Below are 15,039 nucleotides of genomic sequence, written 5' to 3' on the forward strand. Positions count from 1 at the left end.
ATCTTATACAATTTACAGTAATAGAGCAAATATACCCATTAAGGATTCCTTATGAAAAATTAAAATTTACTTTAAATGTGATAGAATTCTTGGAGAATTTCTCTGTTAGGTGAGAACTAAGAAAGCTAGCTGGTCATATTAATCATGATATCATAGTATTAAAGTATCACTCTATTATAACTGATAAGAAGGGCCCAAGAGCTATTTCATGACCTCTGCTCACAAGGAACTTGTGATACAGAAACATTTGGTCAACCAAACCCCACCTCAAACAAATATATAACTAGGTAGTTGAAATTCACTATGGTTTATAATGCTACCTATCCTACAATGTCTGACCTCACACCAAAAAGTAAAGAGAAAAAAAGAATCTTAGCTTGAAGGGATAGTAACCCAGAAATCTAAACTGAGACTGAAGAAGAGCTAATGACCCAAGATGTCTCACCTGAAGAAACTTCTTCCAGAAGACTAAAGAGCTCAAAAAAAGAAAGCACAAACAGAACAAATCATTTTGCCTATATTTGTGAGAAACTAGACTATGGGCAGGCCAGCTCTGAGGAGGCCAAGTTGAGTGAGAAAAGAAAGCTCACATCTTCTCTGCAGTGTAAGTTCCAGTGTTCAAAATCTTCATTGTGTTTATTCTGAGTTGGCTGAGGTTGCTGGATTTGATGAAAGCACTTGGCCAGCGGGGCTCTGAGATCCCTACTAGGCTTATTAAATGGACAACGGCAACTCCTTTCCCTGCAACAGGGCAGCCCATCTTTCAGTGTTTGTTATTGTTAATGCCTCAACCAACGGCCACGATTTTGCTGAACTTGGCATTTGCTTTTGCCTTGTTATAATTCTTCTCCAGTAACGTCATTAAATTTCTCTATAAATTCCTTTTCTTGGAACAGACAATATTAACGTAAACATTAAACACTTGACCTTCCCAAGTGGTATGTTACCTATTTACAATTTCTTCTGTCTTTCCTATTATTTCCTAGGTTAGTGCCTGCTGCAAGTTAAATAGTACCATTCTTTCTCTTCCACCCAACTCCCCTGCATCCAAGCAACTGCATCAGCCTGCTTTCCCCAAACAACTCAAACTCTAAGTGATTCCCTCCCCCAACATCTTTTCTTAACAATCCCAGAAACTGTTCCATTTTTTTAGAAATGCAAATTTTACCTAGAAAATGATGCAACAATAAAAACTAAGTTTATTGATGTGACTATTTTTATTGTCACGTAAATATTTTTCGGAATTCAGTACCCATATCTGACTCCTCTTTTGTGGATATCATTCTCAAGATAAAAGAAATGCTAACCAGAAAAACATCTTCCAGTATTTTTCAGAAACCTTTTTCTCTTTAATGTTCATTATTATTATTGTAACATTTTGAAATTTTAGATGAAGTTAAAGTTTAATGGTAGTTTTTTTTTCACTTTGGGTTTTCATTCTGAGCAATTTATAGCTAGAGAATTCACTGGTTCTTGCTTATCCAGCCCTTTAATCCTCTTGCTGCCATTCAACTGTAAATACCAATCCACCCCCAATGCAGCAGTCTTTCAAATCAATTAGATGACAGTATAGAGTTTAAGTTCCACAAACAGAGACTAATTAAGAATTTTGCTATACAAGCAAAAGTTAGTGTTGGAATAGACCAAAAGTAGATATGTATTTTAAAAGCATTTACTTTTCAGTCCATACCTTTAATTAGCTGTATAACTCCAGGGACTATGATTATCAGAATTGCAGTGAGCTTGCAGAAGGTCAGGAAAATCTGGATCCTAGCACTCCAGCTGACACTCACACTGTTTAGGACCATCACTACAGCTGCAAACAAGTACACAAAGTTACAAAGGGCACAAAGACATCTCAGGTCCTTGTTACTCAACTAGCCATCTAAAAACCAGGAAGTGTCGGAATTACCCATAACAGTTTTAGAAATGCAGAATCTCAGGCCAGGACTCAGACCCAGTGAATGCAAATCCATTCCGACAAGATCTCCAGGTGATTTCCATACCCATTAAAGTATGAGAAGCTTGGGTTAAACCTGTGGATGGTTAGCATTTCTCCCCTGTGCTTTGCATATGTCAGTAAGAATGGACAGACATGATCATATTCTAGCAATCATATAAAAGTATCTTCTAATCAAATCCTGAACTCATAACCGCATAGACTCTGACTGCTAAATTTGACTCTTAGCTTGATATGGCAACCACTTCCTTCTTCAACGCTGGCATGCACCACTGATGCATTGATGATGCAGCGTACATCTTTCTCAAGAAGTAAAGTTGGCTTGAATCTTATTCTTCACCTCAGGACTAGTGTTACCCAGCTCTTTACTTCTTAGGTTTATTCTCCACTTTCCATTAGCACATCACAGGGGGACTTTTAACCTACCCTACAAGTGCAGTGTTCCAACATAAGTTTTGAGACTTGAACAAAATGTTCTAAGAGTTTCCAGCGTAGGATACACACTGGATCTGAAGCCAGCAGAATTTCTTATTCTTAATATTGCTGCCCATGGTTTTCCAAGCATCAGCCACTATCCACCTGTGGACCATGAAAACTTCAAGGACAGAACAAGGGCTATTCATCTCTGTATTGTTAGTGTTTAACTCCATTCATGGCCTAAGTAGATAACTTACACTTTTTTTTGCTGAATGAATGAATGAACTGTGTTGGCAGAAAATTTAATTCATAAGATTAGTGGTGACATTCTAGACCTTCCTCCTTTCCATGCTGACATGACTAGGGTTCTTCTAGGAAGTGAATTTCAACTTTATGCTATTTCCAAAACCTTATGGATAGTGTCAAAAAACCCAAATAAGTAAACTAACAAAAGCCGCTTCCTGACTTTAATTTTATGAAGATATATTCTCCCTAAACTAATATCAAAAATTTCCCTATAGAATTCTTTATCATTCAAATTGCAATTGGAGGTTTCCCTTAACTATGAAAAGTTATCTTCATAGTTCACATTGCCTCCTATAATTACTAGCTCATGTCTGCATTTAAAAACCAGTGAATTATTACTGACATAAATAATGGCAAACATTTTTTAAAAACCTCACCCTTAAGGGAAAATTAATTAAGGTTATCCTTTTAATGGTTTTAGGCAGCTATTTAAAATCAAGACACAATTGAATACTTATTACATGATATTACTGACCTACAAAGCAAATTAAAGAGAGATGGATGGGTGGATAGGCAGATAGATAGATGATAGATAGATATAGATACACAGATATAGATAGATAAACAAAGACAAAAGTAAAGAAAAAGAGGTCTGAAAGAATATCAAACATTGACAGTGAGTATCTATAGATGATAGAACACCAAATCATTTTTAATTTTTGATTTTTGCCTTGCAGCAATATTTCAATAAGTTTTAAAATGAAAGGTAGCATTTTGGTGGCTATAGTTAACAATATTGAGCTGTATGTTTGAAATTTGCTTCAGCGTTCTCACCACAAAGCAAAAACTAAAGAGAAGAGGTGCCTTGATGAGGCAATGGATGTATTAACTTGATCTGGTAAATATTTCACAAAGTGTGTGCATATTAAATCACCACATTGCACATCTTAAAATAATATAATTTTATTTTTCAAACGTACCTCAGTAAAGCCAGAAATTTTTTTTAATGAGACAAGAAATCAAGTCGCATTTGTTTTTTTAATTTCAAACATGGGGGAAAAAAAGGGACCAGAAACTTTCACAGAAACTGAAATGGGGAGTTGCTAATGAAGAAGTATTTCAAAGAAGTAACGATGAGAATAATCAGAAAAGCCAAAGGGACTGCTTATCTTGTTTGAAGCTGAAACTGAGTAATTGACAGGTCCACTTGATGGCCAAGTGTCATATTTTATCAGTAATGACAAAAAGTAAAACTTTATCTCTCCCCAATATAAGGCACTTTTATATTGAAAATAACAACTTGCAGCTCTGCTTCTCTCTTTATCAGTCTGTGATTCCTTTCTTTTTCTGTGCAAGTAACAGTGTGATAAATAAGGTATCATATGAATGTGATTTTTTTTTAATTAAGGAGGTTCAAGTTCGGCTTGAAAGTGAAAAAAAATAGTCCCGTGTTCCCACTAGCAACAAAAGAGCACTGTTTTCTTCTAAACAGAGCTCCTGAAACCCAGCTCCAATTCTCCACAGTAGGAAAGAAGCCCTGGGAGAAAGAGAAGAGAGGAGAAGAAAGAGAAAAAGAAAGGAAACAGGCAAGGCAAGGAGGGCGGGAGGGAGGAAGAGAGGGATGAAGGAAGGAGGGAGGGAGGGAAGAAGGAAGGAAGAAAGAAGGAAGGAGAGAGGGAGGGAGGGAGGGAGGACAAGGAGGGAGGGAGGGAAGAAGGAAGGAGGGAGGGAAGGGGAAGGAAGGAGGGAAGGAGAGGAAGAAGGGGGAAGGGGGCATTCTTATTATAAGGAACATCTAACCATATATATATTTGAAAACAGAAAGAGGGTTTGTTACTTACAAAAAGCATAAATACCTAATAATGCCTATTGAAATGGGTAAAAATGAGATTTGAGGATTTTATGTTTTGTACAGTTTTCTTAAACAAATGGAAGGCAAAGTCAAGCAAATATCATGAACTGATGTTCGCACCAGGCTTTCCTTAGACAGTTGAAACAAGCATTCTGGCTAGGACTGATTTTCTTAAAGGTTTCTTGTACCCTTGTTTAGCTGAGCACCCCAGCTCTGCGGTCATTACTTGGTACACCACACTCCAGCTGGGACGCACCTCCATGACCCTCAAGGTTCAGCTGAACAAGTAACAAGGCAGCCAGCACCAAGGCACAGGGAAGGCTCTCCAGTGGCTGGAACAGCAGCTTCATCACGTGTGCACAGCGAAATTTCAGACCGCGCATGCTGCTTATCCAACAATATTGGAAAGGGATTTGGGAGGCACTAAATGCAAGAGCTTTCTGAATCTCTGAAATAAACAATATCTACTTTTTTTGTATACATATACTATCCACCTACATTGTAATAATAAAAGCAATCTGAGCCAGCTCTCTGGTCCTAGTTTTACTTCCTTTGAGAAATTGCTAATTTCACACATGAGGAAATAATTACGTCAGTTCAGCTTTTTTTTTTTTTTTTTGCTTGTCTCAAATTTTTACCAAAATGAAAATACAGGGACACAGAGTCTTTACTTACTTATTTATGATGCATTTTCCTAAGAACTGAAATGCAGCAACGAAAGCTATATCTATAAATCCTGCAGATAAGAAATACATATTTGAAGGGAGCGGTATTTGAAGCGGATGTTTAGGGGAATGTTAAGGACTGACGCTGTGATTTAAGGACTGCCAAGTATTTCTTTCTGCACTCTCCATCATTCGAGGCTGTCTTTGGTTTTGAAGAGAGAGATTACAGAGTCTGGATATATTGGGCTTTCTCTCAGGTTCAGATGTCTTTTGGCTTCTGGCTTCTGACTGCTTCATGCTAAACTGATAAAATATAGATGCTGTGCAAGGAGATGAAAAGGGTGGTTCTTCTGCTTTTTGTAAGAGTTGCTGGATTCCCTTTATCTCTGTATCTCTTTGTTAGCATTCATTTTCTGGATGCATTCATTTCAGAGAGGATGGGTAGGAATAAACACCTTTAAAAAGCGAAGAGCCAGTGTGTATCTACAATTTCACAAGTGCTAATGAAAATGGTAAGCATTAAACAAACGTAAACTATTATTTGACAGCAGATATTGTACAAAGATATTACCCGGATGTTATTTAATCCTCAGCTCTCTATGACATGGTTGCTATTATTGTTCTTCTGTCTCGGGTAGCCAGCTGAAACTCCAGATGGTATTTAACTTGCCATGATCACACAGGCAACAAGTGTGAAGATTAGAACCTGGGTAGACTAACTCTGGAGCCCACACCTCTAGCATTAGCTCACAGACGAAACAATGAGGAAACAGCTCAAAAGACACATACATGATCTCGCTTGTATAGTCAGCTCTTTCACACTTGCAGTGTCTCTCTCCTCTTCGCTGGGATCTCGTTTATTTATCATTCTCCTACAGACGATCACGGTGATTGTGCAGTATTTGTGTATGTTGCTACCATACACGTATTCACCCATGAATTGGTTGTTTTGATAATTTAGTTATGGTAGAAAAGGAACAGATATACCCACATTTTAGATTTAAACAGAGTCAACCCACATACCATATTTGAAATGCTAACACAGAATAGTCCTAGTCTTTCATTTAATTTAATGATGCCAGGAAAACACAGTTTTGAAAAAGGAAATATGTACATTTGTAGAACTGGATATTTTTCACCATGCAACACAAATGTTCTTGTGCTTGTCCCTCCCAATTTCTCTCCCAGGTTTAAGAAGTAGGATGCATCTCTAACTTATCTACGTAAAATAAACTAGAAAAGGTACTGAGGCTCAGAGAATGTGTTAGAGATAAAGCTAGAATTAGATCTCACATCTTAATGAAGTAACCTTATCATAATATTCTACCATTAAATTGTATGCTAATAAACCAGACTTAGGAGATCAGAACAACACATTAAATATTTAAATGTTGAATGTACTTCAGTAATCCAAGAGCAGTGAAAATTCGTAGTAGTGAGGCTCACGGAGAGCAACACTCAAGTTTTTCTGGTTAAGCATCTATTTACTTGACGTTTTTATCCAGATGGACAGGATTTTGAATAAGCAAAACCATTTCATCTTTATGATTTGAAAGAAGTGAAGTATTTTTTAAATAAGGATAAATTAGCATTTAGATAACTCCCCACCTCACCCCACTATCATCTCTCAAAAGGTTGTTTAATGTTTCACAAATTTGAAACTCTCTTTTTCTATGATATAACAAGACCCTTCAGGTTTGACCTTTTTCTACACATAACTAGAGGTTTTTAACTGGCTTTTTCCCTCAAGGAACACAGGGAAGCAATTCATGCAATTAAACTCCATTTTCTACATCTCAGTAACCTTCAGCCCCTCACAGGCCCAAAATCACCTATAGTCACTTTGGAAACTAAAGGATGTGAGAGATTTGCCCCCAGGTAAAGTTATTTTTCTCTTTCTCCAGCTCCGCCCCCTGCTGTTCCTTTAAGCTAAATTCTTCTTAAAGACAGTTTGACTTTCCAATTAGGCCATTGATTTAAATTACTTCCCACTGAATTATAAGAATATTCTATTTTCTCTTTCAGTGCTTCTGGTCTTGGGAACACATTTCCTTATCAAAATCTCTAGCTTACAAAGGGAACATCAAAATTTATAAACTAATAGTGTAACTGATGCTAAAAATAGAAGGAAATGTTTACCTTCATCCAAGAAGTGCTCAGGCCCCTTGCTAACTCCTCCATCACCAATGTCTACTACGTTGTGTAAACCCTTTCTTTTCCACAATTGTATTAAAGTTTTGGTTTGAACAATTTCCATTTAATCCCCTAAATATAAATGTTCCCTTTAAAAAGGTTGTTAAATAAGAAGAGAGTCATCTAAACTTACAAAAACAGAAATATATATTATCCATCTAATTTCAAGTCCAAAACAAGGAAAACTTGTGGATCTGTGAATATCCATATAGGATGTACTAGAGTTCTTAAAAATACTACTTCTTCTCTTCTCAATTTCAATACAGTAACTGTGATATGACTGCATCGTTCACTCAAGGGAGAAGAATATGACAGATACAAAAATGGTTGTTAGTCCAGTTACTTAGTGAGATTGCAGATTTATCCAGAAGTTTGTATGGGCAAGGCACTCTGTTAAATGTCTTAGGAATCTGACTTAATTTCATCTTTCTACAGTCATTTTGTAAGAAGCACTCAAATTGCTTTAGCTGAAAAGCATGGACTCCTTACTCAGGCTATGAATTAACTAAAAACAAGAAAAGCATGGCATCTCTCCTCCATTCAGTATCTGTCTTTGCTCTAAGCCATTCATTCTCTTGGCAGTCACCTTGCAACGACCTTGGAATCAAGAAAGGACAAGAATGATCAATAACATTTTTATGACAAGGAACCAAAACACCCACCAAAGTTGGTCCTTTTGCTGGACCACCTGCCTGGATCCAGATAAGGACTCTCCCAGAACAAGGACTCAGATAATGACCAAGGAGACCTCACCTATGACTGGGACTGTGTGACAATGCATACCTTACCTGCCCCTCAGTTCTTTTGTCTGTTTAAACCTGTAATTCATGTCTGTACCCCAAAGATGGCTAAAGATGGGCTAAGTGCTTACTCTGGTTCTTCCCATGGCATGTCTCAAGCCGTGTAATAAGCTTCCTTTCTCTACCCTCACCATACCTCTTTGTGTGGCATTTGGGGGGAAAGGGGGGTGGCTGGATCTGGCATATGGAATCTCAGGAGTTTGGGCCTTGGGTCCAAAATCCTAGTTTCAATTTAAGCTAATTTATCTTTTCATAGGCATTATACCAATAAATAAAACTGAAGCTTGAAGAGGTTGAATAATGTGCCCATGATCACATAACTAAGAAATTAATTCCAAGTTGGCTGTCTCTCTTGAGCTATAACTTCTATGCGAAGATGTTCATCCCACAAAAACTCATGGTGTTAGATCTAAACATCACATCAAGCAAACGCTACTGCATTTTTCACCAATCTCCCTGCTACCTGAGAAAATTGAAGGTAAACTAATTCTTCAAGTTGAACAAGTACACAAAGTATAGACTTTTCTTCTAGAGAAAAAAATCTGTAGACCTCTTCTCATAAAATCAATCAGTAACAAATTACTTTTGAGCACAAACAACGTACTAGCAGCTGTGCAAAGGCAGGAAATACAGTAGTATGGAGTCCCTTGAGGCATAGCCAATGCAATGACATTTTCCCACAAAAGTATAAGTGGCTACTAGTTGTATTACATTCTTAATAAATTGCAGGCATTACCTCCAAACACTTCACATATCTCAATCTCATTTCCTCCTCATAAACCCCATAGCCCTTGCCTGATATACTGAGAACACAGAGATTTAGAGTGGGTAAGTGATTTGCCCCTGTCTGTCGATGATTTAAGTGTCTGCAGCTTTACCTCTCCAGAACTCCAAAATGTCTACTTCGAGTCATTTCTTTGTCTTTTCATAGATTTCACAGAATAATTGTGACCATATGTTTGGAGAGGAAGAAATTTAGGACAAACCTATCAAAGTTCAGAAATAAGTGCTCCTCGTACAAGAGGTATTTTTATATGTAACTCCTAACTCTTTTCTGAAAACTAGCCACAGTGCCTCTCTATCCTCAAAAGTGCATTGTTCTTACTGTCTGTTGAATCCATAGCTTGTGATTCAGTTATTCCTGGGTAATTTCCTATTTCTTAGTTATCAAAATTTAACCAAATATGGCCATATTGGTTCTTAAAACAATGATCCAGTTATCATCTAGAATAGTTACCCTTGTGCATGATATTCTAGAATTTTATAGGAAATTACAGTAAGATCTGGCATCATATCAATTATGTTATTTTGTACTTTTTACTCTTTTACTTCCTCTTTTTTTGATTGTAAAATCTAGGCCCATTGATAAAAAATAAATAACTTCCTAATTTGTAAACCATCAAGAAATCTCCTAGTAGAAAAATGCTACTAATAGACCAGTCTGGGGAGAAAATTGTAATCCTGGCCAATAACAGATAATGAAAACTGTAACACTGAGAGTGACAGCTACTAACACTACGAATTGTATGAATGCAATATGCCTGTCCAACACTTAAATATAATTCCATGACCACAATTGAGTTGTAATTCAATCTATCACTTAGGTAGGATAATTTCCAATTCAAAAAGGTCCACAGACTAGCAGGATTTTCATCTCAAGTTTCTCTCTCTTTGTGTGCAATCATCTTAATTTTTTACTAGCAACACAGTTTTTGCCTATTTTAAAAGATTAGCCATCATGTCTTTTAAGTCAATGAAAAACTGCCATATATTGTAGAGGCAGAAAACAGTCCAAATCTGGGTTCTTGTTTATATTTTCCAGCACAAATTTTGAACTGTAAGCAAAAAGAATGCAATTTGGGGAAGAGTACCGACATCTACAGAGTATGAAGAAACCTTGTCTCCTATCATTTTTGTGTTGTTTTCTCTTTCATGTTTTACCTGTAATACTCACTTATGCCCACAGCAGTTATGAGCTTGATTGCAAGTTCAGGAATTTCACATTGAATAAAAAATGGTTCCAGAATGTAGCGTCCAAATGCCAGGGATATCACTGCAGTAGCTCCAGGGCTAAAAAATATATACACATAAATTTCAGTTAGCCATAGAAAAAATGAATAGCATTTTCACTAAAATTCTTCTGTTGGGAAGTGTTACTACTCAGCACATGAAACATGTTGAATGTGAAACTGTAGTTTTCAGAACTCCATATTTAACTAGGTTGCCATAGACATTCCAAATGAAATATTGCCTGTAACACTGGTGGTTAGTTTTTAAATACCTTTGGTAACAAAGCTGAACACTATCAATTTGCCCCTGTTCTCTCAATATTTGACTTTTTTTTTCCCTTAAAAGTTTAGTTTGTAACAAGAAATCCTGATAGAACTAGGCTTTATGAGAAGCGGTCTTCTTTCTAGGTAAGTCAACAACTGAACTCCACAGTTAATGGCACAGAGGTAATAGAGTGGGGCACAGTGAAGAGAAGGAACACAAAACTCAACTTAAAAATTTAGTGTTCACAAGTGCTCCTTAGGCAGGGTGTGGTAGTGTGTACCTGGAATGCCAGCTACTTGGGAGGTAGAGATAGGAGGATCTTGATGTGAGGCCAGCCTGCATGAGAGTAGTGAAACCCTAGCTCAAAAACAAGCCAGGTGTGGTAGTGAATGCCTGTAATTGCAGTTCAAGGTCAGTCTGGGCAAAAGCATAAGACCCTATCTTATAAACAAACTAAAAGCAAAAGAACCACAGGTTTGGTTCTAGAAGAAGAGTGCTGACCCAGCAAGGCAAGGTCCTGAATTTAATCCCCAGGACTACCCCAAAAAAGTGCTCCTTGCTAATACATGCCTAAATACGTGACATTGCTTTATTCTTATTTTTCTAGTATAGAAGCTCAGAGACAAGTATTATTCTTAATTTCATAAAATATTTAGATGAAAAATATAACTTGAAAAAATTAAAGTTCTCTTGTAAATTTATAATAAGTAAGAAATGCACAAGAAAGAAAATGAAATCAGTTCAGGTATATAGCAACACAGGTAACAAGTCACTCTAATTCTTTGACTCTATAAGAAAATTGCATGTACCTTTTCATTTGAAATATATATGAATTCATATTATTTCCATATGCAAACAAGTCCATGGAATTACCTAATTTCACAAGCCCGACTTTCCCTTCAGCTTCTCTTCCTTCTCGTGGTTACCTAACACACATACCTGATCCCTAGGTTATCAGAAAACCAAACACCATTATGTGTTCCCAACAATGCCTGCTAATACTGACACCACCATAATTTTCTTGATTCAGTTCTTGTCCTAGAGACTGTCTTTTCTTTCCTGCAAAGGAAATCTTTCCTGCTGCTATCATTTATAGAACTTTCCCGTGGGTAGCCTAAAAGTCTGATTACATTGTTTCAGCATTTTCAAAACACACTCTGGACATGTTAAACTCCCTCCCACTGCATTCAATTCTGATCTAAGCTCCGTCCCACTTCACTTGGCTTTCGCCACTAGAAAGATCTGAATCCCTTCTGCTTGGAGCCTTTTCAATACATTGTCTATTTTTTATACTTTGGATCTTGGTTCAGTCTTGCTTGGTCCAAGAAGAGGTGCTTCTCCAACCCTCTGACTGGGTCAGATCTGCCACACAGTACACTTACTGAACCCTGGCTTCTCCTCCACAGTGCTTATCACAGTAGCAATTTTATATTCACTTATGTGATGATTCCCTGGTTGATAACTATTTCCCTCCACTTGACCCTGAATTCCATGGGAACAAGACTGCATCCATCTTCATCGTGATTTTATCCCCAGTGACTGTCATACAGTAGAAACCTAACCATTATTGAACATACTGTGAACAAGTGCATTCAGCTGAATGATCCCTGTTATGCACTAGTGAGTGATTTTTCTTTCATTTGAATTGGTTTCACAGACTATTTCTGGCAAGAGTGACTGAATCTGAAGGTATAATTTTAATGGGAAATATTTAGGTGTCATAGGTATTAGTAATAGAAGAGAAATATTTAAGAATTTAGCTATCTCTCCTAAAGTCATTTGTTATTCTATTTAAAGATCAACCCAGAAATATGAATCCAGCATGACAAAGGGATATACAAACACAATAAAAAGTTTCTAGAATTTATCTCCAGTTTATCTGCCAACACACACACACACACACACACACACACACTGTAAAGCAGTGCTTTCAAAATTAAAGCAATGTGACTATCAGCTATCTGGGAACAGGAATTGTGATTCATTCCAATTTAGATTTGTTTGTGCTTCTCATATATACTTTTATATTCACCATTCACTAGCAGTTTGTAGAGTGAATAAATTAATGAGTATCATACCTGTGCTGCTACAAATGAAATGATCGTGCACATAATAATACCAAGCAATTAGCCAAAGGTACAAGCGCATGGATGAAGATGGATTCAAGTTTGGCGATACCAGACTCCAGATTTCAACAGCCTGACAGGCCAACACTCTAAACCAGGGGTGCACTCATTTGAATGCTGAACACATTGCATTTGCAATAGTATAACTTTAAACTTTCTATCATTTATGCAAAAAAGAGCTTAAACCTAAGAGACACAGTGCTCTACAGTGTAAGGGTCATGAAAAGTGAGACACCTTGTTTTATGTACTTGAAATGTTTGCAGTTTTAACAGGGAAACAACACCAACACCTAAAATATTAAGCAAAAATACAAGATACTAATTTTAATCTCAAATGAGAGGAGACTGCATTTTTTTCAGAAGCATTAAGAGATGAAAAATACAGTAAAATAAAATAAACAGAAAATTAACTGTGAAAGATATAAGTGAAATCTTGAGGTGTGTATAAAATTCAGACAATTGAAAAGGAACAGGTAGGGGATCTTAGAAAAGTAGTAAAAAATTCTTTTTATCATTATTTAATTAGAGCAAGTTTTAAGTAATGCAGGATTTTTGTAAGTGGGAATAGACTTAACAAGGCAGTGTATAGGAGCTCTTTGTTAAAAAGGAAACTCCTAACACCATAGAGGTCATTGGCATTAATGACTTATTAGCTCTGTGTTTGCCACTTGCTGTAAATGACAGGATGAAAGCTCACCTAAACTTTCAAACATGTTTGAGAAGTTTCCAGTAACAACAAGTGTTCCTGGTTATTTCCATTCAATTCTAACCAGAAAGTGCAAGTCACATCCTATGGAAGCAGCTATCCTTAAGGGACTGGAAAGTTCATAAACAGCTTTGATGACATCATAAGTTACCCCAAAGTTTGCTATTCAGAATGACTTAGCACTATTTGGTCCCAAGCAAATCAGGAAGGGAAACACACTCTTACAGCAATATAATCAAAAGATTTTCACAACTGCAGTCTGTTGATTCACTTGATGTGAGGAAGTGAGTCATTCATTGTATGTAAAGTTCATTTTTCATAAAATATAAGATGATGACACGCTAACTTGTTTGGCAAAGAAATTTCTTAGTCACAAAGATGGAGTAAAGTTAAAAGACTTGACCTATTCCACAATGGGAGAAAGCTCCAATCTCTAGCCTACATAATTGTATCTGGTCAGTTAAAGGAACAATTTACCAAGATGGATCTTAATGCTTTATTTATATTCTTCCAAGTAAGCATCTTCCCTAGAACCATAAAGGAAAATAACCAAAGACAAAAGGAAAGCAGTAGTTTAAATTTTGGCATTGTTGGTGAACCATTGCCCAAGATAAAACAGCATTAAAATATTAACCTGGAAAGATGTTTATATCACAGATTTTATGTCCTGAACATATATGTTTACAACATGGTCACACAACAAGCATATTTCTAATTACTTAAATAATAATCAAAGTATTCAGATGAAAGACGAATGAATTGGCTTAGTTTTTCCTTAATATTTTCCATGTTCTTACCGGATTATAAGTAATTCCACCCAGACTCGTACGAACGCTAGCAATGGGCCAAAGACTTCCAGAATGTATGTGTAATGGCCACCAGATTTCTTTATGCTTGTTCCCAGTTCAGCATAGGACAAGGCTCCTGTGAAAGAGTTATAAGAAAAAGGTACAAATTTAATGCATGGCCAAGTCACTTCGTGGTAGAATCTATACAACAACGTTTTGTTACCTGGGATGCAGCTACTTCCTCAGGTCTGAACGTTATCCTATTTCAAAACAACCGTCATCATCTAGTTACTGCGACCCAGCAAGTTCCTCTTCTAACTTCCTCACATTTGAGAGCTCATTCATTCTACTTGAAAAATGCCATTTTCTTTGAAATGGTACACACAAACTTCTAAACCCAAAACATGTGATTCAGAAACTGGAGTCAGAATCCTGGGAGCAAGAAAGACAGGACAGACGCCAATAATTTGGACTGGTTTTTGAAGAACACACCTCACACCAAGATAATTATCCCAAACTGACCTGCCGATGTTAGGATCTCTCTTAACAAACGTTGTAACTGTAGTAAATCAAAGTAAATACGAGTTATCTGTTCTTCAGAGAAGAATGGACTGTATGCCTTTTAAGAGTTCATTTAATTCACAGGATATATTTTTGTTAGCAAAATGAATTCTCATCCAGTTATCCTTTTTCTAGAAAAAGTTATCTTGGATGTTTTGGAAGTGTGTACCCTGGTTGGGTAAAAGAGCATACTTTTTAAAAAGACACACTATAATGCACATTATCATACACTAAGAAAAATTAACCAGGAGCTAAACTTTAACATTTAGCAATATAGTCCAAATGGTATTGGGAAAGTTATGTAACCTTCTAAAACCTCAGTTTCCTCCCCTATAAAATGAAAATACAAATTTTTACCTCATAAGGGAGTTATGTGTATAAATGTGACAATGGTGAGTACCAAAGACAAGACTGGGCCTGACGCCTGGCAAGCACTATGTGAAATATATCT

The 15,039-nt window shown here is 36.7% G+C and overlaps 1 protein-coding gene across 6 annotated transcripts in view; it reads right to left on the minus strand.

Moving 5' to 3' along the window:
- The window catches only part of Slc7a11 (solute carrier family 7 member 11), an 85,704-nt gene that overhangs the window by 57,721 nt on the left and 12,944 nt on the right, over positions 1–15,039 (minus strand). For all 6 annotated transcript variants that reach the window (XM_074041177.1, XM_074041176.1, XM_074041174.1 and 3 more), the window contains 3 exons: positions 14,037–14,163; positions 10,088–10,203; positions 1,691–1,816 (listed from right to left, as the gene is read on the minus strand). In XM_074041177.1, coding sequence (XP_073897278.1) covers positions 1,691–1,816; positions 10,088–10,203; positions 14,037–14,163 — 369 coding nt within the window. The remainder of the gene's footprint in view (positions 1–1,690; positions 1,817–10,087; positions 10,204–14,036; positions 14,164–15,039) is intronic.

This window comes from Castor canadensis, chromosome 9 (assembly GCF_047511655.1).
Source record: "Castor canadensis chromosome 9, mCasCan1.hap1v2, whole genome shotgun sequence".
NCBI classification, from domain to species: domain Eukaryota; kingdom Metazoa; phylum Chordata; class Mammalia; order Rodentia; family Castoridae; genus Castor; species Castor canadensis.